This window comes from Acomys minous (assembly GCF_964271855.1).
Source record: "Acomys minous genome assembly, chromosome: 11".
Taxonomy (NCBI): Eukaryota; Metazoa; Chordata; class Mammalia; order Rodentia; family Muridae; genus Acomys; species Acomys minous.
Genome location: NC_140492.1, coordinates 54866637 through 54892963, shown reverse-complemented (window position 1 = coordinate 54892963; position 26327 = coordinate 54866637). Strand labels below are relative to the sequence as shown.

Genomic DNA, 26327 nt, shown 5'->3' with positions numbered 1-26327 from the left:
TCCTTTTGCTATAGTCTAGAAACTCTCAGTACGTGGAAGGCTTTTTTGGGTTCACATGTTCTATTGCCATCTGTCTGAGATAACTTTTAAACATCGCTTTAAGATGTCCTATAGTTTAATAAGAAAACATTGTTTCCTTGTTTTGTCATTTTAAAAAATTGGCTTTGATTATTTCTGGCAGGAAATCCAACCCAGTGCTCGGACTCTGGCTTGTTTGGGACCGGGAACCGCGAGCTCTGACTGCTTCCTCGTTATCTCGCGATGCTCCGCTTATCTCTTCTCTCGTGAACAGGCTTTTCTCGGATCATCTTCTCTCCCACAGCATTGTTCTTTTCCATTGTAAGATTCAATCTATGCATTTAAATACCTGTATATTGTTAATAGTAACTGCAAGTAAAAGGCCAGGGTTATTTCTTTGCCCATGGTATACCCAATGCCCAAGAAAGTCGTTCAACACAGTAGCTGTTAAAAATAGCCAAAGCATTATGAATGTAACATTAATATAATTCCTGATTGTTTTGTGGTTCTTATTATTATATATACTTTATTTTATATATGTGTAATAATATAAATGTATATTAGAATTGTTTTTAAAAACTAAAAATTGAACAAGTGGATATTTTTCTTTATCACAATTTATGCTGTTATTTTCCTTTTGTCTGAGATATTCTTTCTTTTCTTCTGTTTTCCTTTCATTTCCTTTTATTCTGGACTTTATTTTTAGATATTTTTGCCCTCCCTTGCTGGTTGTCTTACACTTTCCCTCTCAATTAGCCTCTTATCTCATTTTCTTACTTGTCTTTTGATGACATCCTTCCATTCCTTAAGCTGAAAATCTCAGTGAACATTGGAAAATCTGGATCTTCAAGGGTCCCTGTTGTACAATTACATGTTGATGCACAAGCAAATGTTTCCAACTATACTTTACTTTAAATGTATCTTCAAACTTCCTTTGACTTACATGGCTGACAGGCTTTTAACTTTTTATTTATTTACTATGTGTACAGTACTCCTACTACATGTACGCCTGCCCACCAGAAGGGGGCACCAGATCTCACTATAGATGCTTGTGAGCCGCCGTACAGTCCCTGGGAATTGAACTCAGGACCTCTGGAAGAACAGCCAGTGCTCTTAACCTCTGAGCCATCTCTCCAGCCCCTACAGTTGGTTTTTAACTGGCAATATTTCTGGCATACTCATAAACAGAACACTAGGCACTGACACAGCAGGTGGAGTTTTAACCCACATTGGCTTCCATACAATGATCATGATCCTGACAGTTACTTAACCATCTGCTGTTTGGTTACATCACACATTAATAATAAAATATCTAACAGTTATTGAATTTCTGTTTCAAATATCAACTCAGAAGAGTTTTCAACTCTTTAGGGGAGGTAGATATAATGATTTTTGTGCTATTTTACATATGAGAAGAAATCTCGATTATTTACCTATCTTCGTTAAGATTACAGTAACAAGTTAGTAAGTTGAAAAAGCAGAACTTGATCTAAATTTGAACATATGTCTACTGGTCTTTCCAATGCATTTCACTGATTCCACAAACAATAATTTATTAAATATAGGGATTTTCATTCAGTTATAGAATTTTATTATTTTATTTTACAAGAGATTTGGAGGCATAAATTTAAAGGCTTATTAAAGACAGTTTCTTGGATCCTAAACAAATGACAAGCTAATCATAAAAATAGACCAAGAAATTAGTTATTTCATCAAAATTAAGAATACAAGATTCAAATATGAATGCGGCATTATTTCAAGAGCAAAATTGATGTGACAGAATAAAAATAGAAGCTTTTTTTTTAAATATAAGAGACATTTATGGAGTACTTTACCTAGTTTTTCACTTCAAAGATGTGAAAAACAAATTCAATTTATTTCAGTTTTGAATATGTAATTTTATTGATAATGGGCAATATGGGGGAAAGAGAGCAGCTTTTGATTACAGAATGATGAATTAGGCTCCCTATGTGATCAATACTTTCAGAGGCGCATAGAGGCGTGGGATAACACAGTGGGAAGCACATGAGTCTCACTGCCACGTAGATGTGAGATTGTCTGAGTTTCCCTTAGGATTGTAAGAAACAAATTTCATCTCTTTCAATGTCAATTTTCTCACCCACAGAAGAATAAATTAACTACTCCACATTTCCTTCTAATAATAAGCAAATTTACTAGTACAATCAGACTGGGATGATCACTCCATGGAAACGGGCACTCTCGTCCCAGAGAGAGACAGCTCAGACATCCATTTCTAAAGTTTAGGAAGTACTTCATATAAAAGTTGTATTATCTCTACTATAGTAATATAAGACTATAAAAATACAATCAGATTATATTAGCTAAACCTTCAGCCCAAAGTTTTATAAAATTCAAAAAATATATTGTATCATATGAATTTAATATATTTTAAAATATATTATTTAAAGATAATATCACTAAAGAATCAACTCCTTCATAACCCACAATTTTGGTTATCAAGAGAAGACTTTAAGACATCAATTTTGAATTTCAGGGCTACACCAGCCACTGCAGAGACCACTGGTAGAAACACAGAATTCCTACTTAAGTCCCATGCTATAAGAATCCAATTTTACTTCTATTTTGTTTATGTAGGCCCCCAGGTTAGGAAAAAAATGTAATAATTGTTGTAAAATTCTAGTCAATCCAGTACTGACAAGTGTTGGTTCTCTTGTTTGTCCCATATGAGTTGTTCCTACTGTTTGTGGTGGTACCACATTGGGCTGCCACGCCCAGTCTCACTCCGGCATCATTTATTTGCTCAGTCAGCACTTGTGCTGGATGTAGAGGAGATAAAGAATGTCATTTTTTCACATTACATTTCTTGCCACGTAGGCGACAATATAAAATGCGCAGCCGTATAAATGAACTGAACTCACACAGATGTATTTGTGTAGCCCTGTATGCCATAAGCACTTAATTAAAGGAATCAGTGCAAGAGGGCGTAGATAGTAGTTCAAAGTGTTTAATTATAGAAAACTAACCCCGAGCAGGGCATTTAAAGGGAGGAGGCACGAGGTGATCACAAGCACAGGGACATATGGTTGGGATAAGCATATTTTTACAGAAAAGTAGCATGAACTTATGTAGCAGGTGACTCTGAATGAAATCCTTAAAAGTAAGACATTATTAATATCATGGAGCAACTTTCCAAGACTTTCTCTATGGTTGGGATTGTGGAACTCTGACAAGCTCAGAGCTAGCACTTGTTCTGCACACCTTGCTTATCATAAGAGCATCACACATTGATTATAGAAAATATCAGGAAGTAAAACAATGAGGAACTGGTACAACATGAGTGTCACCTTCTAGAATATTCTGGTAGGTTGTTATGGTATTCAGATGCACTGGAAACTCTGGCAAGGAAGTTGCAAACACTTTATGTGGCTGTACAGGACGGGTGTATAAAAATGGTATAGAGTAGGGATCAGTAAAGCTTAAAATATATACACAGAGAGACAGCTTTGGGGGCCGTATGGTTTTTGGTAATCAACCCTGCCACTGAAATGTGAAATCGGCCACTGAAAACATATGCACAAAAGAGCATAGCCATGTTCCAGTAAAACTTCATGATGGAAATTGAATTTCACAGAATTTCAAAATGTCGAGAAATGCCTTATGAGTAGCAGAAGCAAAGACAGATGTCACAGTTGATGCAGGTCACCTGAGTTGGGCCAGTGGGCAGTATCCCCAAAGCGGTGACTTGTGGAACAGAAAGGTAGAGAGCATAAGCAAAAACAAGTCACACTGGGTACTCCAGAACAATTGTAAGGGCTTCCCAGGAGCCAGCTTCCTGCCAGGAGCATTAAACTTGTAAAGGTTTATGGTTTATAATGGGGTATGACTCAGTTAGTAAGAGGATGTCTGAGGAAGTACAGGTGACAAGAATATCATCCCCCCCCCGTGGGTATTTTTATATAACTATAGTGCCACATTATATATTTTGGCAAGCAACCTGATTTTCACAAAGCATATAAGCATAATATAAATATTATTTCATGTCTATAACTATTTTCACTATTTACCCATAATTCCCTTAGTTTTGTTATATCTCTAGTGACACACCAACACACTTTCTGCACCAATGCTTGAATTACTTCTTTTACCCATCTTCACATCTTCATTTGCTACCATAGAAAAAGTAAATTTTTTTTTCACCTTTTCGTTAAGACTTTCCTTTCTCTATGTCTCAGAGTTCCGTAACTAAGATCACCATTGAAATGTGCTTTGAGGTATCCCGTTTTAATAAAAGGCATCACAAGTTAGGAATACTTAGTTATCTCCAGGAACTATAAAAGAATATTGTTACAGTAGTTAGAATAAGGTAGCAAAATGTTCAATGGCACAACATGGACAAAATAAGAAAGTATTGAATTCTTACTGACACAGTGTGTCAGGTTCAATATTTCTAAGGACACCACAGCTCTTCCTTCTTAAAGAGGAAACATAGTGACCACTGGAGCAATAGGACATGGTTTGAAATGAAGAATGAAACGTGGGTTGAGGGACTGGGTATATGACAACAATGATTTAGAATAGTTAAATCAAAATTATGAAAATTTAAAAACGAAATACTGAAAACATCAGAATGCATTTGCATTTCCATAACAAAATAAAAAATTACATGCATGTGGAATGTGTTTTATGAAAAACACATTACTAAGCACTCATGAATGGATTTAACTTAAGAATTATGACTTTAAAAAAAGCTATTCGCCTAACCTTTATAGAACTTACTCTGATAGGAAGTACGGATCCGTTTCGTTAAATCAGGATAAAAGTTAGACAGCCCACGCATGCAAAAGTTGTCTTTGGAACATGCCAGAGCAGCAGCAGCAGCAGCAGGCAGAGGAAAGAGAGAAAATAGTCTAAAGTGAAAGGAAGTGATATCATACCAGAATCTAGAACAGCCAAGGTGAAGAAATTGTAGCAAGATTAGGTAATCAAATTAGAGAGGAGATATCTTAAAAATAAATCAATTAGAAAAGTGATAGATGAGTGATGAGAATGTTGTAGCCATTTTATTTGGTCAAATTATCTTATAAAATTGATGGCATTTTTTTTCCATACATATTTCTGCCACTGGGGAATTACTTGGTGTGTAATACTACATAAAAATTACTTTATTAACATTAACATTATTATATTTAATCTCTGAGCAATTAAAAAGACAGCTTGGATACTTTTGTTTTTAATTTATTTTATAGTATAAAGTATATACTGAGTGAGTCCCTTATAGAATAAAAGTGACTGAGTTTACAACTTCATCAGTTTTTCCCTATAGCAAAATTCTAATCTGCAACCACTATTGTGGAAACCTAATAATGAGTTTGCATTACAGAAGTTCTCCTAGTCAAAATATTCACTCTTCTGCCCCTGAGTGGATATCAGACATAACTGAGATGCCGGAGGAGTCCACAGCGTTTCTGACCCATCGGTACTCTCAGCCTGTAGCAGCACCTCACCACCCGCCTCTGACATCTTCCCAACCTTAGACATTCTGCACTTTCAAATTCAATCACCTCTTTCCCAAACATGAAGGAATTGTTCTTGCTCTGATTTCCTTTCAGAAGCTAGTAGCTGACAGATGCAGAGCCCACAGAGCTAATATTCCCAGGATACCAAGGCAGTACCGAAAGCTGAAATCCCCAACAAAAACCAGGCAAATTCCGAAGGACAAATGCCATGCCTCTGCAAAGGCTCTAAGTGAGCAAGCAGTAAAGTTTACGAGAGAAGAGTTAAGAAAGGAGAATGTCAATTTAATACCAGTTGTCCAAAAGAGGAAATTCATTTAATGTTAAAATGGACCTATCTGCTATCTGGAAAATAACAACTATCATATACTATAAAGTAATGTTTTTATGACTATCTTTAGTAAAGAGCTCAATAGTTAACTATTTGTAAAAAAAGAAAAAAGAAAAAAAAAAGGAAATATAAAATCCTTATCTAAATGCATAACTCTATAGGAGCAAACTTTTAAGCCAATTTTAACCAACTAGTGCATTCCAGGAGAAAATAAAAATATAAAATATATGGGTGTTAAGCCCACCTTTTTGAATATATACTGAAATTTCATTAAGATTTTAGATAATTTAGACTGTCAAAGTTTGGCACCACATCCTAATTGAACCTTAAATTTCTTTTCTCTTGCAGTTAAATTATTTTGCTTGTCCTGCAAAGAAAAGTACCATGTTTCATAGTACTTAAATGTCAGAGAATGGTATTTATATATTTATAAACATAAGTCAGTTTAGTCATCATCAGTAAAGAAAAGATGATGGCTACAATATAGTTATTAAAAACTGAGAAGTGACTAATGACCTTACACTGTATTTCAAAGGGGCTAACCATATTAGAGGGAAGTTAATCTGTTTAGTCCAAAATTTTTTAAACATCTTTCCATAGGTTCTTATTTTCTGTTTTACTTTTGTTTTGTTGTTGTCATTGTTGTTTTGTTTTTGTTTGTTTGTTTTTTAGGAATCAAACCTAAGAAATTTGAGATGCTTTCTAACTTCAACAGCAAATTAAACTTTAAACCATTCATATTTATTCAAATATATTTTTGCTTTTTCTTCTAAATTCATTTATTTATACGTTGAGTCAGTATTCCCATGCATTGGAATGGCATCACACAAGAGAGACAAACTGGAAGAAAACAAGTGAAAAATCAAGTTCAGGACCCATCTAGTTTGTTTCCTACCTGCAATGAACTGCTTATTTTTCCGAGGAGATCGGGGCTGTCGCTGATACAGGTCACTTGATCTATAGAGGTCAATGGTCCCCATACTTAAAAGTACTGTCTTCTGTATGAAATCCACCACAACCAACCCAGTGCAATTTCCAAAAGCAACTCTGAGAAGAGAAGAATGTATCATAAGCATGATTATCTTCATCTTTAAATTAAACATAGGATTACTGGAAAGTAATCTGGGGACATCAGACAGTGATTAGTATTTTAAAGTCAAGAAACAAGGCCACACTGTACAGAGGATAGATAAGTCGAGTTGAATATAATTATGATTGATTGCTGGAAAAAATAGAGATGACCTGCAATCATGCTTCATTACACATTTATCTTACAGTGTCACAGAAGCAGCATATAAATCCTTTGTCTTATGCAAAGGGGGCATAGGTCAAGATATGGGCACACTAAGTAGACACAGATGCTTAGGTAAACAATCAGTTAGTTGTCTTTTGCAGATATGATTGTGATTGTTTTGTTTCAAATTAATCATCTTCTTTTCTTTTTAACCTTTTGTTCTATCCTTCTTTCCTCTGCCCTCCCCCCCCCTTTTTAAAAGAAAAACAAAACAAAACAAAACAGGAATTGCTAAGTAGTCCAGTCCTCCTCCTTGAACTACAATCTTCCTACTTTGTCTCTCAGGAGACAAGGCGTGCACCACCACGCTTGGCATATATCTATGGTTAGACACTATAGTAAATATAAAGAAATACAGCTTAATTTATGAGAAATCATTCACTTCATGTTTGTTTCTTACATTCTCCTATGCATTAAAAGACAAATATTTTTGACTATTTTTATTAATTGATGAATTAAAGCAGCTTTCCCAGGCAGCCGTTTTGGTCACCTGAACCGTTAACTATGTATTAACTCCCATATCTGCCTATTTACAACCTGCTGTCTACCTCAACATTTATGTTCTGTCATTTTTTGCTTCCTCAACTGGATGTGTGACTATGGTTTCTATATTATTTAGAAGCTGCATATTATTTTATTACTTAGGTTGAATCTTGTTTATAAACTATATGTGTAGTTTCCATCTGACTCTTTCCCTTCTGCTACGCTGTTATTCCCACAAATATAAGAATAAAATAAGAGAGAACAAAACTTATCTACTCAAAATGCTTTCCCAGTTCAAACGAAGTTCTATATATTCCAGTGAGACAGATCTTGAAATCCAGAAGAAGTACTGATATAAAACTCAGAATAGGTTGTGTAACTTTAAGAAAAATTAATAAATTTTGTTCAAGAGCTTTTCATAAGAATCAGATCAGAAAATTGTTCTTAAGGTGCTCTGAAGTTTCCCACAAAAAAAAGAATAACTAATTTTCATATGAGCAAATGTAATAGTATATGTATTAAAATCTTTAGGCTTTATGATATTGAAATACAGCTAATTATTTCTATTATAAGCAATAATAAAGTTTTCATTACAATGCTCAGAAGAAAAGCAGGCAACTATAGAATGTATAACAATGATAAATAATGATCTTTATGTTAGATTTAGGAGATGAGGAGATTCTAAGTTATACTGTCATACCGGGGAAATCAGGAAGTGGTTGTTAAAAAGAGTCTGTGAAGAAAACTGGACTTCACCTACCTTCAGCAACCAGAGAACTGGATTAATTATATTAAGCAACAGTTTGTACACATTAGGCAGCAGGAAGAGGTGAGAAGAATGACAACCCAATAAATGCTCTAGCTTAGCAAACATTTCCTGAGGCAAAAAACCAGACCGAACAAACAAAAAACTCAGTAAGATCAGTGATCTCACTGAATTTAAGAGACAAATATCAGGAAGCGAGGCCACAAAAAACAGCAAGAGCATCAGATGGAATATTAGAGGGAACTGCACATGGAAACTCTATCAGGGATTTGAAGGCCATCCCTACAAGGACGGGCTATACAGTATGTATATATTTATACATACATTATATATTCACACATACATATATACGAGAAAGGAATCTAAGTAGAATCACCAAATAATAGAAAAACAACAGAGACAATGCCCCAAATTGATATCCTACATCACCAGGGGAAGCCTCTGGTTCCAGGAATGTGCTACATCTTTTGAGTGGGTGGCCAAGGGCCTCATGGAACCCCAAACACCACAGGAGCCCGTAACCCACACTTCATGGCTGCTGGTCCCTCTCCACAACCTGATGGTACGACCCTACTGATGAGGGTAACACTTACTTGTCTCATCAAACACAGAGAAGACAAGTTAGAACTTGCACTCCTACTGACCACTATTCATTGTTCTAGAAGGTTCTCTGCAAACTACCGGAGGAGAAAAGTAACCATCAATCCAATGACAAACCCTGTGACCTAAATCAGTGACCAGCCTGCAAGATACACTGGTGGAAAAGTGGCACAAATGTTATGAAGGTAAACATCCACTTTATAATGCAGATATTGCAGATATTGGAAAACTTGGCAGCCAAAGATTCCTGAAGTCTTCACTAAGGTAGACTTTGTCAGTCAGAGGTACATGGAAACTGTCACTGCAACATTCCTGGATAGGAGATTCTGTACCTTACCTACTCAGTGCCTTTGGGACCACCCACAGGTAAAATTTTCCTTCACTGTATCTACTTTAAAAAGGGTGGATGGGGCCTGGAGAGATGGCTCAGTGGTTAAGAGTGCGACCTGCTCTTCCACAGGTCCTGAGTTCAATTCCCAGCAACGATGTGGTGGCTCACAACCATGTATAGTGTGATCTGATGCCCTCTTCTGCAGATAAATCACTCATATGCAATAAATAAATCTTTAAAAAAAAAAGGGGTGGATGAAGAAACTTGCTTTCTAAATTGAGACACCAGTGCAAGGATATTAAACATGAAAAAGTAAGAAGTTGACACAATAATAAGTAAACAAATTATTTCAAAGAATAAAGTTACCTGAGAAATTTTGGAGAAAGTTACCTCCAAAATTATATTTTTATTATTAATTTTTGTATGGATAGTTGGGCAAGTGATCGGTTGCATGTGTTTGTGTTTGTGTTTGTGTGTGTGTATGAGTGTGTGGAGGGTATTTGTATGCATATGCATGTAGTGGCTAAATGTCAAACTTAATTATCAGTCCTTAGACACCATCACAATTTTTTGAGACAAAGTCTCTCGCTGAATACGGAGCACATGGATTCAGCAAGAATTGCCAGCCAGCGAGTCCCAGGGTTTCTCCTGCCCCCACCTCCCCAGGCACGAGCCATTGTACTCAGCTGGTATGTGGGTACTAGGGAAAGAACTCAGGCCCTTGTGTGCATATGGTACGCACTTTGTCAACTGAGCCATCTCCCCACTTCCCCAAACAATAATTTTACAGAAACTTATGAAAGCACAAGACCTAGTTAGTTCAACAGATGCAACGAGGAAAAAACAATGTCATTAAAACTTCTAGAGCTGAAAAGTATAATGAATAAAAAGACAAATGTTAGAGTTTCAGTAGCAGATGTGATTAAGTAGGACACAACTGTGAGCTTGAGGATGGGTATTTTTATCTTTGTATATATGTGTATGTGCTTTTGTGTGTTCATGTGTGTAGGTAAGGTATTTGTGTGTGTGCAAGCATACATCTCACTAGGGCTTAAGGCTCCCTTATTCAACAAGGCTGGCCAGCCAACAACTCCAGTGATCTGTTTGTCTCTGCTTCTCCAGAGCTGGGATTACAAACACACTTAGTTGTGCCTAGCTTTGTACATGGGTGCTTGGAGTCCAAACTCAGGTTGCCATGCAAACTCAGGTTGCCAGGCAACCTCAGTGACACATTAAATACTTCACCAAATGAGCCATCTCTCCAGTAAAAGTTGTGGGAAAGAGAAATAAGAATGACAATGAAAAATTTAAAAACCTATAAGATTTATAAAAAACATCAAAGTTAAGCAATGGTTATATTATGTGAGTTTCAGAAACAGAAAGGCAGAGGTCGACCACTTTAAGGAGTAATGCTTGAAACCCTGTCTTGTTTTGGGAGGGACAGGAACACCCAGATTCATGAAACTCAGAGTTCCGAAGAGATTTAATCCAAAGGTGACTTTTCTGAGGCAATTCTAATTTAAATGCCGAAAGTCAAATGGAGAAAGATAGTTTTGAAAGCAGGAGAAGTTAATTGTCATGTACAAGGGATCACATACTTTATTATAAGCAGGTATGTCATCAGGAAGTATGCAAGAGGCAGAGAGTAAGATATTTTATTCAAGTGCTAAGTAAAAAAAAGAATAAACCAAAACAACAAGACCTCGCCAGACCCAAATATCATGTCTCTTTAAGTTCTCTAGAATGAATAAAGCTATTCCAGACAAGAATGAATCTGTGGAGGACGTGGCAGGTAAAAGTGTAGAGCTTTGTAGAACTTGTTATCATGATAGAGCAGAACATAATTCCAGGATCTTTCAAGTAAGTCTCAGCAGAATCAGAAAACAAAAACATATATGTATACTAAAGATAAAAAGAATCAAAGAATTGCCACTATAGGAAACCATCACAGCAGAAGAGGAAAAAGGAATCTAGAAAACAATGAAGAGGACTGCATTGGTACATCCTCTTCTATCAACAATTATTTCTGCTGTAAATGGCTGAAATTCTCCAATCGAAAGAGAGTGGCTGAATGAGTTAGGAAATTACTAAGACTGGACTCTACATGCTGCCTACAAAAGACTCGTTTTTCATTCTAAAACCATCAATAGGTTAAAAGTCATGAACTGGACCACAATTCCATGAAAATGTAATTAAAAGGGAACAAGGGTAGCTTCCATAAAACTTAAGTTCCAAAAGACCAAGGTAGAGCTATGTGATCTGGTGGCTACGCATCCGCATTTGCCTGTGAAGTAAACACAACGAGCATCTTGGAAGATGTGCAGAGCTGTGCTCACTGCATCACTGTTCACGACAGTCAAGAATGAAAACACCCTGAGTGTCTATTGACAGACAGACACATAGAGGGAACATGGTACTTTCATTACCAACGGGATTTTATTTAGCTGCCAAAAGAAGAAAATCTCACAATAAATTTTCTACTTAAAAGTTTGTATGGAACCATTAAAGTCTTGAATTAGTCAAACTATGCTTGTTAAAGAAGAAAAAAGCTACAGCCATCACAAGACCTGGTATCAATGCACATTGCAGATTTATAGTTATTTAAATACACTACAGTACTGTGATAAAATAGATGCACAAAGCCATGAAACAGAATTGAGAGTACAGGGATGAGTGCACAGACATGTAGTCTGGCACAGGAACTAAGGATAAGAGATGGGGAAAGGACAGGTGTTCCTACTCAAAAGAAGGAATTGAGACCTTATCTTATGCCATTTACAAGACTTAATTTGAAATGAGTAAGAGACTTGAATGTAAGCCCTGGAACCAGAAAGTGCCTACTTGATCACAGGGGAAAATCTCCTTCACACTGTTCTTTGCAATGACTTTTTTCGATATGACACTAAAAACACAGACAAAGTACCAATAAATGGCAGCCATCAAACTCTGAAGCTTTTGCACAGCAAAAGACATCAGCAACACAAATAAAACGGCAACCCACAGAAATAGGGTAATGTTTGGAAACTATGTATCTAATGAAGTAATGTTTAAAATAATTAGATAAGCCACTCATACAAATCCACAGTGAAAATACTGCTTATGAGCGGAAATAACTTGGCAAATAACTAGAATAGTTTTTTCCCCAAGGAGGAAGTAACACTGTAAATTAGTTAAATAGAAATTTCTCAAAATCATTATAAAAGGAAGTACAGATTAAGACCACAGTGAGACACCATCTCACACCTGACAGGACTGCTGTTACCAGGAAAAGAGATATGTCAGTAAGAATAGGAGCCCTTTATATTTCTGGAAGAAATGTAATCCCATGCAGTTGCTATGTAAAATGATATAGGGGCTCTTCAAAGAAAGCTAAAAATAGAACTATTACATGATCCAGTAATCTCATTTTTTCAGTCTGTGTCTAAAGTGAATAAAACCAGGAGCGTGAAAAGCCATCTGCAGTCCTGTAGCCATTGCCTTAAGTGTCTGCCAATAGATGTATGTATGAAGAAACTATGTATACATATCACAGAATACTAATTTGCTTCAAAAGGAAGGAAATCCTGAGATTTATAATAGCATAGATGAACCTGGAAGATACTATGCTATGTGAAATAAATAAGACTTAGAAAGACTAACACTGTATAATATCACTTAACATTTGTAACCTAAAGCTAGGAGACATGTTTTCTTCGAGGCTGCTGAATACAACATAGCCAAAACACTATGAATGTAACATTTATATAAATTCTGATTGTCTTGTGGTTCTTCTTTCTGTATCTACTTTATTATATATATGCATAATAATATAAATGTATATGTAAAAAAGAGAAAAATAATAAAATGTCTTTTTAAAAGTACATAAAAGATTATAATGGTGCTTGCCATGGATGCAGGGGCATGGAAAAGGAAGAGATGCACACTTAACCCACATTTAGCTCCATGGTACACATAAAGCATCAGTCAGTTACCTTCATAACGGTGTGGTTGCCTAAGAGTGGCTATCTACTATAGCCCAACACTTGGAGAAGTACTACTTGTTGTTAGTTTAGGAAAAGATCAAAACTCAGTATTTAAAATTTTTTTTGCGTAGATAGCATTTTCACACCATCATAAATTTGAGAAATCAGAAGCCTAATTATTGCAAGTCAAGTCTCTGTCTCTGTCTGTGTCTCTGTTTCTGTCTTTGTCTCTCTCTTTCTCTCTCTCTCTCTGTGGTGTGTGTGTGTGTGTGTGTGTGTGTGTGTGTGTGTATTGCAACTTAATATTATATATTATGTTGTACACTTAAAACTGACATTTTATTTACCAATATATCTCAAAGACAAAAACTCCACAAACTTTTACTTTCTATAATACAAATAAATTAACTCAAAATGACTTGTAGGAGAAAAATCTTAGTAATCTTGAGTGATGCAAAACTATGTCAATAGATGGTGAGGCCAGGAGTGCTGGGGGCACCGCTTGACAAAGCTCCAGTGCCTGGGCATCCTGGGTTGACCCTTCATGGCCCTCGGTGGGTATTTCTTACTGTTAAAGGCCCTCTTTCCAAATGCTAGGATCGGAAACAAAAGCTGGTGATAATAAGAAATAATAAAACCAATGGGAGTTCCCTGGGAAAAACGGTTAGGCAGAAATTTTAAGTTTTTCATAGAACCTATTTAGATTTACTTTTAGATTATTAACAAATGATATTAGTTATAGAAGATTTGAGAAAAATGGTTAAAAAAGAAAGACTTAGGGAAATTTTAGAAGCTGATAAACTGTAATTAAATCCTTAGGCTTTCATGTTCAGCTTCAGAAATAAAAATCTAGCATGCACAGGAATAGATTTTGATCAGGCTGTTGTTGACAAGACTTTGGTACCTTCCTGAAGGCAAAGTAAATGGCTTTAGGAACCTGCTGCTCTCCTGTCCTTTACAGGATGGCAATAAAGATGGAAATCATATTGAAACCAGGGCTCATGACAGAGACACAGAGGAAACCAGTGAACTGCCTGCTTTCCTCAACAGACTTGTCAGACCAGGACTTTCCTGGTATTGTAGGAAAACAAAGAATAGGCCACCTTTGCTTAAGCAAGGGGATGCACGGTATTTTAAAAATCAAAGAAAAAGGAAGGGTGGTCTTATGTCAAATATAAAAGAAAAATTGAGGAAGAAAAGGAAGAATCAAACAGGGGTCAGAGTGATTGGACTCTGTAGAAATATAAGTGTGACGTAGCAGGTAGTAGGAAATAACTTCTGATTCTATTAACTCTGCGCCAAACTGAAACAGGGTCAAACTCAAATAGAGCCATCCTGGCTAGCATTTCTGCAGCCACAAGGCTTTGCGACAGTAATCTTAAGGAAGAAAACTGAGTTTTTAAAAAAAAATCCTGATTTTATTTTATCATGTTAATTTTTAGTTCTTATTAAATTTGTTGTTTGCTCACTTTCTTTCTCTTGTTCCTACAAACTTAAAGTTTCTGGGGAAATGAATTTGTGTAAAAATAAAGCTTGCAAGAGACACAGGCTGTCAGAGCAGGTTAAGCTGTCCCTAGCTGTGCTTCCTCTCCGTCCCTCTCCCACGAAACGAAACTGAATGGTGTCGGCCATCTGATTCTTCCCGGGTTGCTCTTGTGTCCACCGTCTCCAAGCCCTTCCCTCATCCTGAGGCAGGACCCCAGCAAATAGGACAAAAAATTATATAAAGTATAAAATAAAAATTTAATAACCTGCATGCCATAAAATTAAACCCAATTTTAAATTCTGGCAAAGACCTCAACAGAATTATCAAGTGGGAAACCTCTAATGACCACTTATCCATTTAAAGGGAAAATAGAGTGGACATCAGGGGTTGGGGATGGATTGGGGAGGGGAGCAGGATGGATGGAGTGGGGGGGTGGGGAGCAGAGCGAGAGAGTAAAGGGAGAGAAGACTGGAATCGGGGGGGGGGTGGCATCTCTGGGATGAGATAGAAACCTAGAATAATGAAGGCTCCCAGGAATCTGTGAGGATGACCTTGGCTGGGACTCCTAACAATGGGAAATCTGGAGCCGAAATGGCCATCTCCTGTGGCCAGAAAAGTCTTCCAATGGAGGGAGTTGGGCACACCAACCCAGCCATAAAACCTTACACCCACAATTTCTCCTGCCAACAAGATATGCAGGGATAAAGCTGGAACAGAGATAGAAGAAATAGCCAATCACTGACTGGCCCAGCTTGAGACCCATGCCATAAAAGAGAGCCCACTCTTGACACTAGTAATGAAATTCTGCTATGCTTCCAGAAAGGCCTCTGGCATGTCCGACACCTGGGAGGCTTCCACCCAGCAAGTGATGGAAACAGATGCGGAAACCCACAGCCGAACACTGGGCTGAACTGGGGGAATGCTATAGAAGAGAGGGCAAAGGATTGAAGGAGCGAGAGATGTCAAGGACACCACAAGAAAACTTACAGAATCAACTAAGATGGCCCATAGGGGCCCACAGAGACTGAACCACCAAATAGAGAGCATACATGGGACAGACGCAGGCCCTCAGCACACATGTAACAGTTGTGCCGCTTGGCCTACACGTGGGACTCCTAACAGCAGGCGCTGGAGCTGTATCTGCTCTGTAGCCCGCCTTTGGATCTCTCTCCCTTTGGTAGGCTGTCTTGCCACAGTGGGAGAGGATGCTCCTGGTCCTAGTGCACCTTGATGTGCCAGGGCTGCTTGATATCCATGGAAGGCTTTCCTTTTTCTGAGGAGAGGGGGAGGATGGGAAGATGGCAGGGGAGGAGTGGGACTGGGAGGAGCAAAGGGAGGGAAGGCTGTGATTGGGAAAGTAAGTTAATTAATTAAAAAAACCAACAAAAGATGTCAATAGGACAAAAGAGATACATAAATTATAAAATAAAAATTAACAATCTGTATATCATAAAATTAAACAATATTGCTCTGCCCAAAATAATTTTAATAAAGTAAAAACGAGAATCACACACTGGGAAATATTTTCAAAATATTATAAATAATATTAATATAGATACAGAATACTCAAGAATCAGTACTTTTTGATGAAATGTTAAGACATTTTTACCTCTGAGTTTAAAAAAAGCAAAAGACAAATATCTTTGTTGGGGCTGCTGCAATAAAATATCTTAGGCTGGGTAATCTATATACAACCAGAAGTTTATTACTGAGTTCTGGAAGCTGCAGACTCCAAGGTCAAGCAGATTCAGTGTCTGACAAGGGCTTACTGTTTCAGAAACAGCATCCAACTGCGTTCTCACATAGAAGGTACAGCCAACAAGCTTTCTCTCCTCATAAGAAACCAGATCTCATTTGTGAGATGCAAGTCCAAGACCTAAAGATCCCACATCTCAATGCCATCACCTTCGGGTTTTATTTTAAACATACTTTATAATATATATTATATTTGTTAAGTGTCATGTGCTGTTTAAGCTTACTAGAGAGCTGGATCTGAGGGGGAAAGGGATGATCTGCTCCCTCCTTTCAAGCCTAAGCATGTTTTTCTTAAAATGTCTTCAAGGCCCCTTGGCTAGAGAAAGCCTGGCCTTGTGGCATGGGGAAAAAACCAGCAGAGGGTATTGAAAACATTGTGTCTTTGGAAACAGCTATAGAGAAAAATCATTTTCAATAGAGCCTTCTGTTAATTATCACGTACCACATAAATGTCTTCAGTGGGAGTGAGAAGCCAGAAGCCCATTCAGAAAGAGAGAGTGCAATACAGAACTCCAGCTGACTGCTTTGATTTCCTCCCCCCCGCCCCCGCCCCCAAGATGCCTTGACCTTGGACTCTGCAGCCTCCAGAACCGAGTGATAAACTTCTGGTTGTATATAGATTACCCAGTCTAAGATATTTTATTACAGCAGCCCCAACAAAGATATTTGTCTTTCGCTTTATTAAACTCAGAGGTAAGATGTCTAACATTTCATCAAAAAGTGTAGTGCTTGTTGCAATGTATAAGAATAAGAAAATTGCCTTAATATTTTAATTCACAGTGCTTTTAAACTCCCCAGAGGGTATTGAACTTTCATCATATGCCTGTGCATATGTGTTTTATTGAGACTATTTTGAGAATTGTGTACAAGTCTTCCCCTCATACTCTCTGCTCCGAATCTTCTGCGATTACCATGAGTACCACTATTCCAAATGGTGATGTCATCATTTCCCACAGAGTCTCCTCCGTGCCTCCAGGATGTGCATGCGTGCAGGTCTCTCTGCTGGGGCATGGGCAGCTTCTCTATGCTTTCTGGTTTTGCATCCCTGATATAATCACATGCTTTTTCTACTTTATACTGTTAGTTTGATCAACTGTCTTGATTCATTTAAAATGGCAAAACAATCTGCATTTCTGATATAACTGAACTTTGGTGATGAATAATTTTTATCATTTTCTTGATAGATTTCTTTAAGTTATTCTTTAAGTAATAACTTTTTGAAGTCCTTAAATTTATGTTCCTCATAAAATGAGAAAAGTATGGCTTCATCTTTCATAAATCTCAGCAAGATTCTATATAATTATTATATTACTTATTTCTTTAATACTTGTTGGGTTTTATGTTGATGATGATTTGAAGTGGGGACTTTTCTCTCTTTTTTCCTTTTCTATTCTTTTCCTTCCTCTCTTTTTTTTTAACAACCAAAGCTCTGGAAGGCAACCACTTAAGCTGTCATTCTCCTTACTATATGCTCTTTAGTGAGTTCTTCACAAGGGAAATGTTTTCTGTAATGATCTGTTCTAGTTCTCCTCAGTTCCTGGATTAGGCAGGACATCTCCACTGTCTCTAAATTCTCACAGTCCTCTCTGGTCCTTGAAGGCCAATCTTTAGAAAAGGGTATCTTGACACTGCTTGTACTGACCCATTTCCAAGGTAACTATCTAAGCTATAAAAATGAGACATGATTTTTATCATATCAATTAGCGGGGACTTTGGCTTACAGTGTACAAGTACATTACAACTGAGACCAGTGATCCCTGAGCAGGATAAAAGTGTCAGTTAGCATCAGGAATCAAACATTTGCTCTGCTTGCAGGTGTAACTGAAACCAAACTTCACAGGTAGATCTCCTATCACATTAGACAAAGACAAAGTGAACTCTACATGACAGGTCAAAAGAAAGCACCCAAAGTCAAACATAAGAGGAAAAGGGCCAGAAAATCCAAATCAATCCAAAAGGAGCAATCTAAAATCAGGACATGGCCACTACTTTGACATCAAAGAAAAGAAAACAAATAAAATAATCACAGCAGCATAAGCTTGATAATTATATTATGGCCAATCTAATAAAAATGGAGCTAGGGGTTTATTCCAATTTTAAGACAATATTTTAAAAAGAAACACTTACAAGCTGTTTAAATTAGGTACTACAAACCAGAAATTAAGTTTAATCACTTACATTCCATATGCTGAACTTATAGCAAGGCTGGTAATCTGCTGCGGAGGCTCACCATCTACCCATACCAGCTGAATAACAAGATCTGCCTGATAGCCCGGCGGCATTCGCACTGGCCGGGTTTTAACACTAGGAGAAAGAGGAGACATAATTATATTCCATACCACATTACCACGCTTATATATCTGGAGAATTTACATAGAATCATGCTTCTAACATGTTTAGCAAGTATGTGGCTGGACAATGCTTTGTCGCTCTCTGAGATGTGCCAAGTGACATATACTTGCTTAGTAACTTTTCAACACATTCCACAATTTTAACTGATCAAATGTTTTCTTTTTTTGTATTTGAGGACAGTACTTTTAATTATTTTCCTTATATAATACTTTCAACATGAATATCATTATAAAGCATAACAATAAAAATAATTACTGCTATAGTTGTATTTGGCAACCTGCCACAAACCTACACATAGCTGAAGAAAGGGGACTCTCAGTGGAGTCAGCTCCTTAGTTGAGGAGTTCCCCTGTCAGGTTGGCCCATAGGCACATCTGTGGGGGTCTTTCTTAGTTGATAAGTGACATAGAAAGGCCTCGTCCACTGCGGGCAGTGCCATCCCTGGGAAGGGGGCGGGGCTGGAGCGTTACAAGAAAGGTAGTAAGGGCAGCCAGTAAGCATAATTCCTCTATGGGCTCGGCTCCAGTTCCTGCCTTGAGTTCTCGCCTTGACTTCCCTCAGTGACGAGCTATAACTTATAAACCAACCAGACCCGCCTTCTCAAAATTTACTTTTGAAACAGAAATTCAACTGGGACTATGAGCAATAAATTCCCACCCAACAAGAAGTTCACCATATCGAGTAACAGTTCTCTTATTTTCCTCTAAACCTTCTGTTCTGGAAACCCTCCTCTACTCCTAGCTCCACAGGAAGACTTTTGTAGTCTTCCTGTTATCTCTATCAGTTGCTCATCAAATGCTATCAATATTACTTTGAAAAATACATCCAGAGCCTAAGTCCTTTTTAGTTCTTTGCTGTTATAATCTTAGAACTGCCAAATAAAAACATATGCTGTCCACTTAAATTTAAATTTCAAATAAGTAATAAACAGCTTTTGAAGTTGAACGCAGATCCATTGCAATACTAGTAATATAATGATGTTATACAATAGCCATCATTTATTTTCAACCATGAGTTTTATTTGAAACAATAAATAAGTTAGCCCTTTGTTTAATCTCAATTAATTTAGTTCAGTCACCTCGTAACTGGTCTCTAGCTTTCCTGTTCTTCCCTCCATCCTCAAGCCCACGTTCAACTCACTTACTAAATTGACCTATTGAAAATTTAAACCTGATCATGTCACTTTCTTTTCTCTCTCTTTTTAAGTTATAATTTATTCACATTACATCCAGATTGTAATCCCCTCACTTTTATCTTCCGGTTCCTGCCCTCCCCCACCCCATCCGCTCTATTCCCCTCCCCTAGACCTCTGACAGGTGGGGTCCTCCTCCCCCACAGCCTCTGAGGTCTCATCTGGACAGTCTGCATCCCCCTCCTTTGTGTTCCCACAGGGCCTCTCCACCAAGGGGGACTGATCAAATCCCTTGGCACCAGAGATCTTGTCAGAGGCAGTCCCCCCCCCCCCCCGCTCCACCCCCTGCCGTTCCCATGTGGAGAATGAGCTGTCCATAGGCTACTACACCCAGTAGGGCATCCAGGTCCTCTGTTTGCACTGTCCTTGGCTGCTGTATCAGTGTGTGTAGGCCCCCCGGGTCCAGATCTGTCAGCCTTGACAGTCTCTTTGTAGACGACCTCCTCCCTATCCTTCCGTCTGCCTTCTCTCCCATACAACTCGCAGTTCTCCCCACAGAGGCCAATGACTCCCGACTCCCCCACTTGAAATAAATGGTAAAACTCTTATAATGCCCTCTTATTGGCCTCTGTTATCTGTGTGACCTCGCCTCTTACCATCAGGGCTCTTCTCTGGGCTGCACTGGCCTAACTATTTTCCCAAGCATGCCAAACACTTCAAGGCCTTGGCTCTAAGCTGTTCTTTCTGCCTAGAACATCTTTCCACCACATATTCTTTGTTTAACTCTATTCATTCTTTCAAGATTTTCTTTAAATTCCGTTTTCTTGATGAGGCCTATGATAAATATTTATTAAATACACAAAAAGATATAAATGAAAAACAAGTACTTGTACCAAAATGCAGATTTGGTAAGAATTTCAATACTGCTAAAATCAAACAGGTAGGTAGTTGAAATGCTTTTTTTACCAGCTAATGTACATAGAAATGCCCAACTTCAGCAAAACAAAGTGACAAATGCCAGCATAAGCCATAGTGAAGCATCGATTATAAGCAACCGAAGAACCATCCATAACATAATCTAGCTAATGGAATAATATTTAGATTTGTGTGTGTGTGTGTGTGTGTGTGTGTGTGTGTGTGTGTGTGTGTGTGTTTGTGTGTTTCATCTCTGGGCTTTAACTACATAATATAGGACTATGTGGAATTTTCTTTTGATTTTTAAATAATCCTTGAGATTACTTCAGTCTTTGTCAAGTCAACTTTATTACACTTCAATAATTGCTAATGCTAACTTCATCTCCACAACCAGACCTTTAGTTAACTGGCTTTTCTCTACCATTATTGTGTTTAATGCTTCTAATTCATGAATATCTAGGTAAGTGGAGGAGTTGTACTCCAGTGATAGGTTTTCCTGGCTCCCCCCCCCCCAAATAGGCCTATAGTACTGCTTAAGCATTCTGTTATTTTATTGGTTTTCATTTTCTTTGAACTCAATTAAATGAAGTGAAATGGTGTGTAGAAAATTGAAAATATAAATGGGCTGTCAAGGTAGCTCGGGGGGTAAAGGTGCTTGCCATAAAGCCTGAAGGCAGGAGATTCATCCCCAGGCTACTCAAGGTGGAAGGAGACAGCAGTGTCCTCTGAAGTTCCCATGCGCGGCATGGTGTGTGTGTGTACATTACACAAATAAACAAGTGTAAATATATACGTATTTATTTATAAACTTGTAAGAGCTTTTCACTAGCTAAAAATTTAATGACTTTTTTGTTTGTAGATTTTTTCTCCAATTAATTCATGTTTATGCTTCCATTTTGAAAATCTTTAAAAAAATTAGAGAAGTTATGCCTTACTGCTGATTATAGTTTTTGTTGTTGAAATCTTATCTTAGTTTTTCATACATATTTTCATAATAAATGATAAAGTAAGCTATCTAGAATTCTTTAAGTAATAGATACATATTTTGTCACATGGGTCTTAGAACCCTTGCTTAGGCTGAATTCTCCAGGCAGCTAACACTAGAGACATTTATTTGACAACATAAAAGTAATAATTTATAAATCCTATAGTGAAAAACATAAAAGGAAGATGAATTTTACTATGAACTTTACAAACTAATGCTTATTATGTTGCTAAACTTGACTTAGAGATATTGAGTAAAATGTTTAATAACAATTAGTAATTTAAAAAATAGTCAGGGTTTTGCCTTGTGAAACTTCCCATTCTATCAGTGCCATGTTTTCTTTAGAATCCTTCTGATAAAAAGATAAATAAATAGGCAAATGAAGTATGAAAGTCCTGTGTCATTATTCAAAGAAAAACGGTGCTCTCATACGTCATCTAACAAGAGAGGACAAAGCCCTTACCTGTCCCAGTGTGTAAGAATCATATAGTTAACAGATGAACCTGCTTTGGCACTTAGTAGGCGCTCTCACCTGAGGCAGGGGATGCTGTCCTTTGTCACGCCTTCACTAGACACAGTATTAGTGCTTCCGGAAAGACTCCTTGAAGAAGGAAGTTGGGAGGACAGATCTGGAAATGGAGGACTCGTTTCTGGCTCTGGGGTAATAATGTCTTCAACATCACACTGAAGTCGTACTTCTAGTGACTTAAAAAAAAGTCACTTTAATTTAGTCTAAGTTATAATACTATCAGTAAACACATGAATATATTGGAGGTTTTTAGAACTTACTCTATTTTTAGATCAGCAAATGCGATAGCGTATACTCAATTTGAGTATTGAATTAAGTAGTTAATTATACAGCCTATTCAACAGTAATCACCAAAACAGCCCCAAAATATAAGTTTTTATTCCTCAGAACTATAAAAGACACCTATTAATGAAAATATCTTTTTTTGTTTCTTGTGTTTTGGTTTTTTTGAGACAGGGTTTTTCAGTGTAGCTCTGGCTACTCTCGAACTAGCTCTGTGGACCAGGCCGGCCTTGAACTCACAGAGATACGTCTGCCTTTGCCTCTTGAGTGCTGGGATGAAAAGTGTGCATCACCACCATGCAGCGTTTAGTTTCACATTGTATGTCTGAGGCAGAAATTCTTATACAATGAACATTCCTGTGCCTTTTCAAACTTGTTTTGTCAACCTGACAAAAACTACGTCATTTTTGAAAGAGAAATCCTCAAATGAGAAAATGTGCCCCCAAACAGATGAGCACATTGATAAACCCATGGGGCATTTTATTAGTGATTGATGTCTGGACCCCCAGACCCCTATGAGTGGTGCCACCTCTGGGCAGGTGACCTTGAGTTGTATGAGAAAGCAGGATGAGTAAGCTTTGGGAGTAAGCCAGTAGGTAGTCTGAATCAGTCTGTATCATGCCTATATCAATTCGGGCCTCCAAGTCCACACTCTGCTTGAGGTTAAAAACAAAAAAAAGGGGACCAGGCATGGTGGCACACGCCTTTAATACCAGCACTTGGGAGGCAGAGGCAGGTGGATCGCTGTGAGCTCCAGGCCAGCCTGGTCTACAAAGTGAGTCCAGGACAGCCAGGGCTACACAGAGAAACCCTGTCTCAAAAATCAAAACCAAACCAAACCAACCCCCCCCCCCACACAAGGCCCATATGAAAGAATTTTTATATTCTGGCAAATAGGGTAAAGTATATAGGATAGAATGGGGAAATTATAGGTATATTAAGTTAGATGCTGTCAATACCACAACAATATCGTTGTTTCATACAATCAGAAATTTGTGTAACAAATTTTAAAAGTATAATTTTGGTAAGGTGATGCTATAATTACTTTCACCATATAAAATGTTGCTACATTAAAAAACTATTAAGAGTAACTTTTAAAAAATATATTTTATTAATTTATTCATATTACATCTAAATTGTTTATTAACAGTAACTTTATTATAGTTAAGAAATAATCATTTATGACGAGAAAACAAAGCAGTTAAATTTTTTTAAAAGGCAGAGCCTACACTAATTTGACATTGATACAGAAAGTAAAACTTGGGGGCTAGAGAGATGGTTCAGTGGTTAAGAGCACTCACTGCTCTTCCAAAGGTCCTGAGTTCAATTCCCAGCAACCACATAGCAGTTCTCAACTTCCTGATGCCCTCTTCTCATGTACAGATGTAAATGCAGACAAAATACCCATATATATTACATAAATAAATAAATCTTTAAAAAAGAAAACACTACACTATCTAATTAAATGCATAAATAAAAAACATGTTAAGGCATATACTATACAATACCTATTTTTTATTTGAATAATTTATTCAGATTACATCTCAATCGTTATCCCCTCACTTGTTTCTTCCCGTTCCTCCCTCCCTCCCTCCTTCACCCTATTCCCCTCCCCTAGGCCTGTCACAGAAGGGGACTTCCTCCCCCACCATATATATAATCACAGCCTGTCTGTTCTCATCCTGGTAGCCTGCTTCCCCTTTCTCTGGCTGCCACCAGGCCTCCCCACCAAAGGGAAGTGGTCAAATATGGGGCGCCAGAGTTCATGTCAGAGTCAGTCCCTGCTCTCCACACAACTGTGCAGAATATGCTGTCCATTGGCTAGATCTGAATAAGGGGTCTATGTTTACTGCATGCATACAATACCTATTTTTAAAAGTGTTATATACAATAATAAAAAGTTTTTCTCTTTATAAGTAAAAATAATGCTGGTATTATATTGACAATATTTAGGAGGAATTGACTCCATTTTTTAGGTAGATGCAAAATTGAAGAGACACAAAGATATATAACAACAGACGACAACATGATATTCAATTTCTAGTGATATTAATGTAAAATAACAAACTCATTTTGTCATTGAAGCTTTGTTAGAGAACTTGGAAACAAACTACTTTTTAACATATTAAGTGTACTGGCTTAACTGTGGGTCAACTTGACACAAGCTAGAGTCATCACAGAGGAAGGAGCCTCAGTTAAAAAAATGTCTCCATGAGATCCAGCTGTAAGGCATTTTCTCAATTAGTGTTCAGTGGTGGAGGGCACAGCCCATTGTGGGTGGTGCTACCCCTGGGATAGTGGTCCTGGGTTCTGTAAGGAAGCAGACTGAGAAAGCCAGGGAAAGCAAGCCAGTAAGCAGCACCCCTCCACAGCCTCTGCATCAGCTCCTGCCTCCAGGTTCCAGCCCTGTTTGAGTTCCTGTCCTGCCTTCCTCCATTGATGAACTAGGATCTGGAAGTGTAAGCTGAATAAGCCCTTTCCTCCCCAACTTGCCTTTTGGTCATGGTGTTTCATCGCAGCAATAAAACTCTGACTAAAACATTAAGTAGCAATTATTAAAAGTACTATGGATTATATTAAATATGGATTATATACTGTACTCTTGATGGCTTAAAAAACCATAACAAGTGGTAGTTCAAATACATAAATTTTTCTTTTAGTAGCTATAAATAGGAAAGTTAAATTTAAAGTAACTTACCACTATTTCTGTTGTAATTTCATGTCGGCTGAATTTATAAATTATGACATACGCAGAGACTCCTGATACACAAAATATTCTGCTCTCTGGACACCAGTAAATCATCTGAACAGCAAATGGGTCTTCCTCTACGATTTCACATGTTTGTTTGCCATCTCCCGCCTTCTGCTTTTCGAATACTTTTGAAGTTTTTAGCTTGTACAACATCTGCAGTGTCACTACAAAATAATAAAATAATGTAGTCATTTCCTAATTTTGATTTGAATTCTTAAGACACCGTTAAAGTTTTTTCAATATATTTGTTGAACTACAGAATTAAACCCAAGAAGAGCAAGTTGTGTTTCCACAGTGAACCTCAGTGCCATGCCCTCATGGCAGCAGTATCTGAGAAACTATATGCAGAAAGAGAAAGAGTGTTTGTGAGAATTGGAACTAAGAAAGTTTACAATGGGAAAAAGAGCATAAGTCTCTCCCAGGTGAGATGCTGGCATGCCTTTTTACCATATGCCCTTTAATTGCATAATAAAAGGGTAGTACAGTACTCCAGATGCTTTGCTTTGTTAGACAGAAATTCTTTAGGAAAGATTTCAGCTGTGTGTTTCTAGTTTAAAAAAGGGCCAGGTATAAGCTTATAAAACTCTACATTTATGAATGGTATTCATTATTTATTTTGAGGAAGTCATTTCCACTTCAGAAAATAATAAAAACACACGTTCCCATGCAAAACAAAAGACTTTTGTTATAATAATGGTCTTCAAGAGGGTTTCAAAAGCCAGCAGTTTCTGCAGAAAGGGCACAGCTTGAATTTAATGAAAAGCAGCAGTCGGCCCAATTCAAGATAATCCTACAAAGTAATTGGCCTGAATGGACACACACCTCCCCAAGAACTGGGTCTCTCTGTGTAGCTCTGGCT

At 37.5% G+C, this 26327-nt stretch overlaps 1 protein-coding gene across 8 annotated transcripts in view; it reads right to left on the bottom strand.

The window, feature by feature from the left end:
- The window catches only part of STXBP5L (syntaxin binding protein 5L), a 236220-nt gene that overhangs the window by 61810 nt on the left and 148083 nt on the right, over nucleotides 1-26327 (bottom strand). For 5 of the 8 annotated variants that reach the window (XM_084802614.1, XM_084802611.1, XM_084802609.1 and 2 more), the window contains exons 16-20: nucleotides 25415-25632; nucleotides 22438-22610; nucleotides 18700-18825; nucleotides 6740-6891; nucleotides 4777-4848 (exon numbers count right to left, since the gene is read on the bottom strand). In XM_084802614.1, the coding sequence (XP_084658740.1) occupies nucleotides 4777-4848; nucleotides 6740-6891; nucleotides 18700-18825; nucleotides 22438-22610; nucleotides 25415-25632 (741 nt within the window). The remainder of the gene's footprint in view (nucleotides 1-4776; nucleotides 4849-6739; nucleotides 6892-18699; nucleotides 18826-22437; nucleotides 22611-25414; nucleotides 25633-26327) is intronic. The other 3 variants (XM_084802608.1, XM_084802610.1, XM_084802613.1) reach the window with 1 other exon arrangement.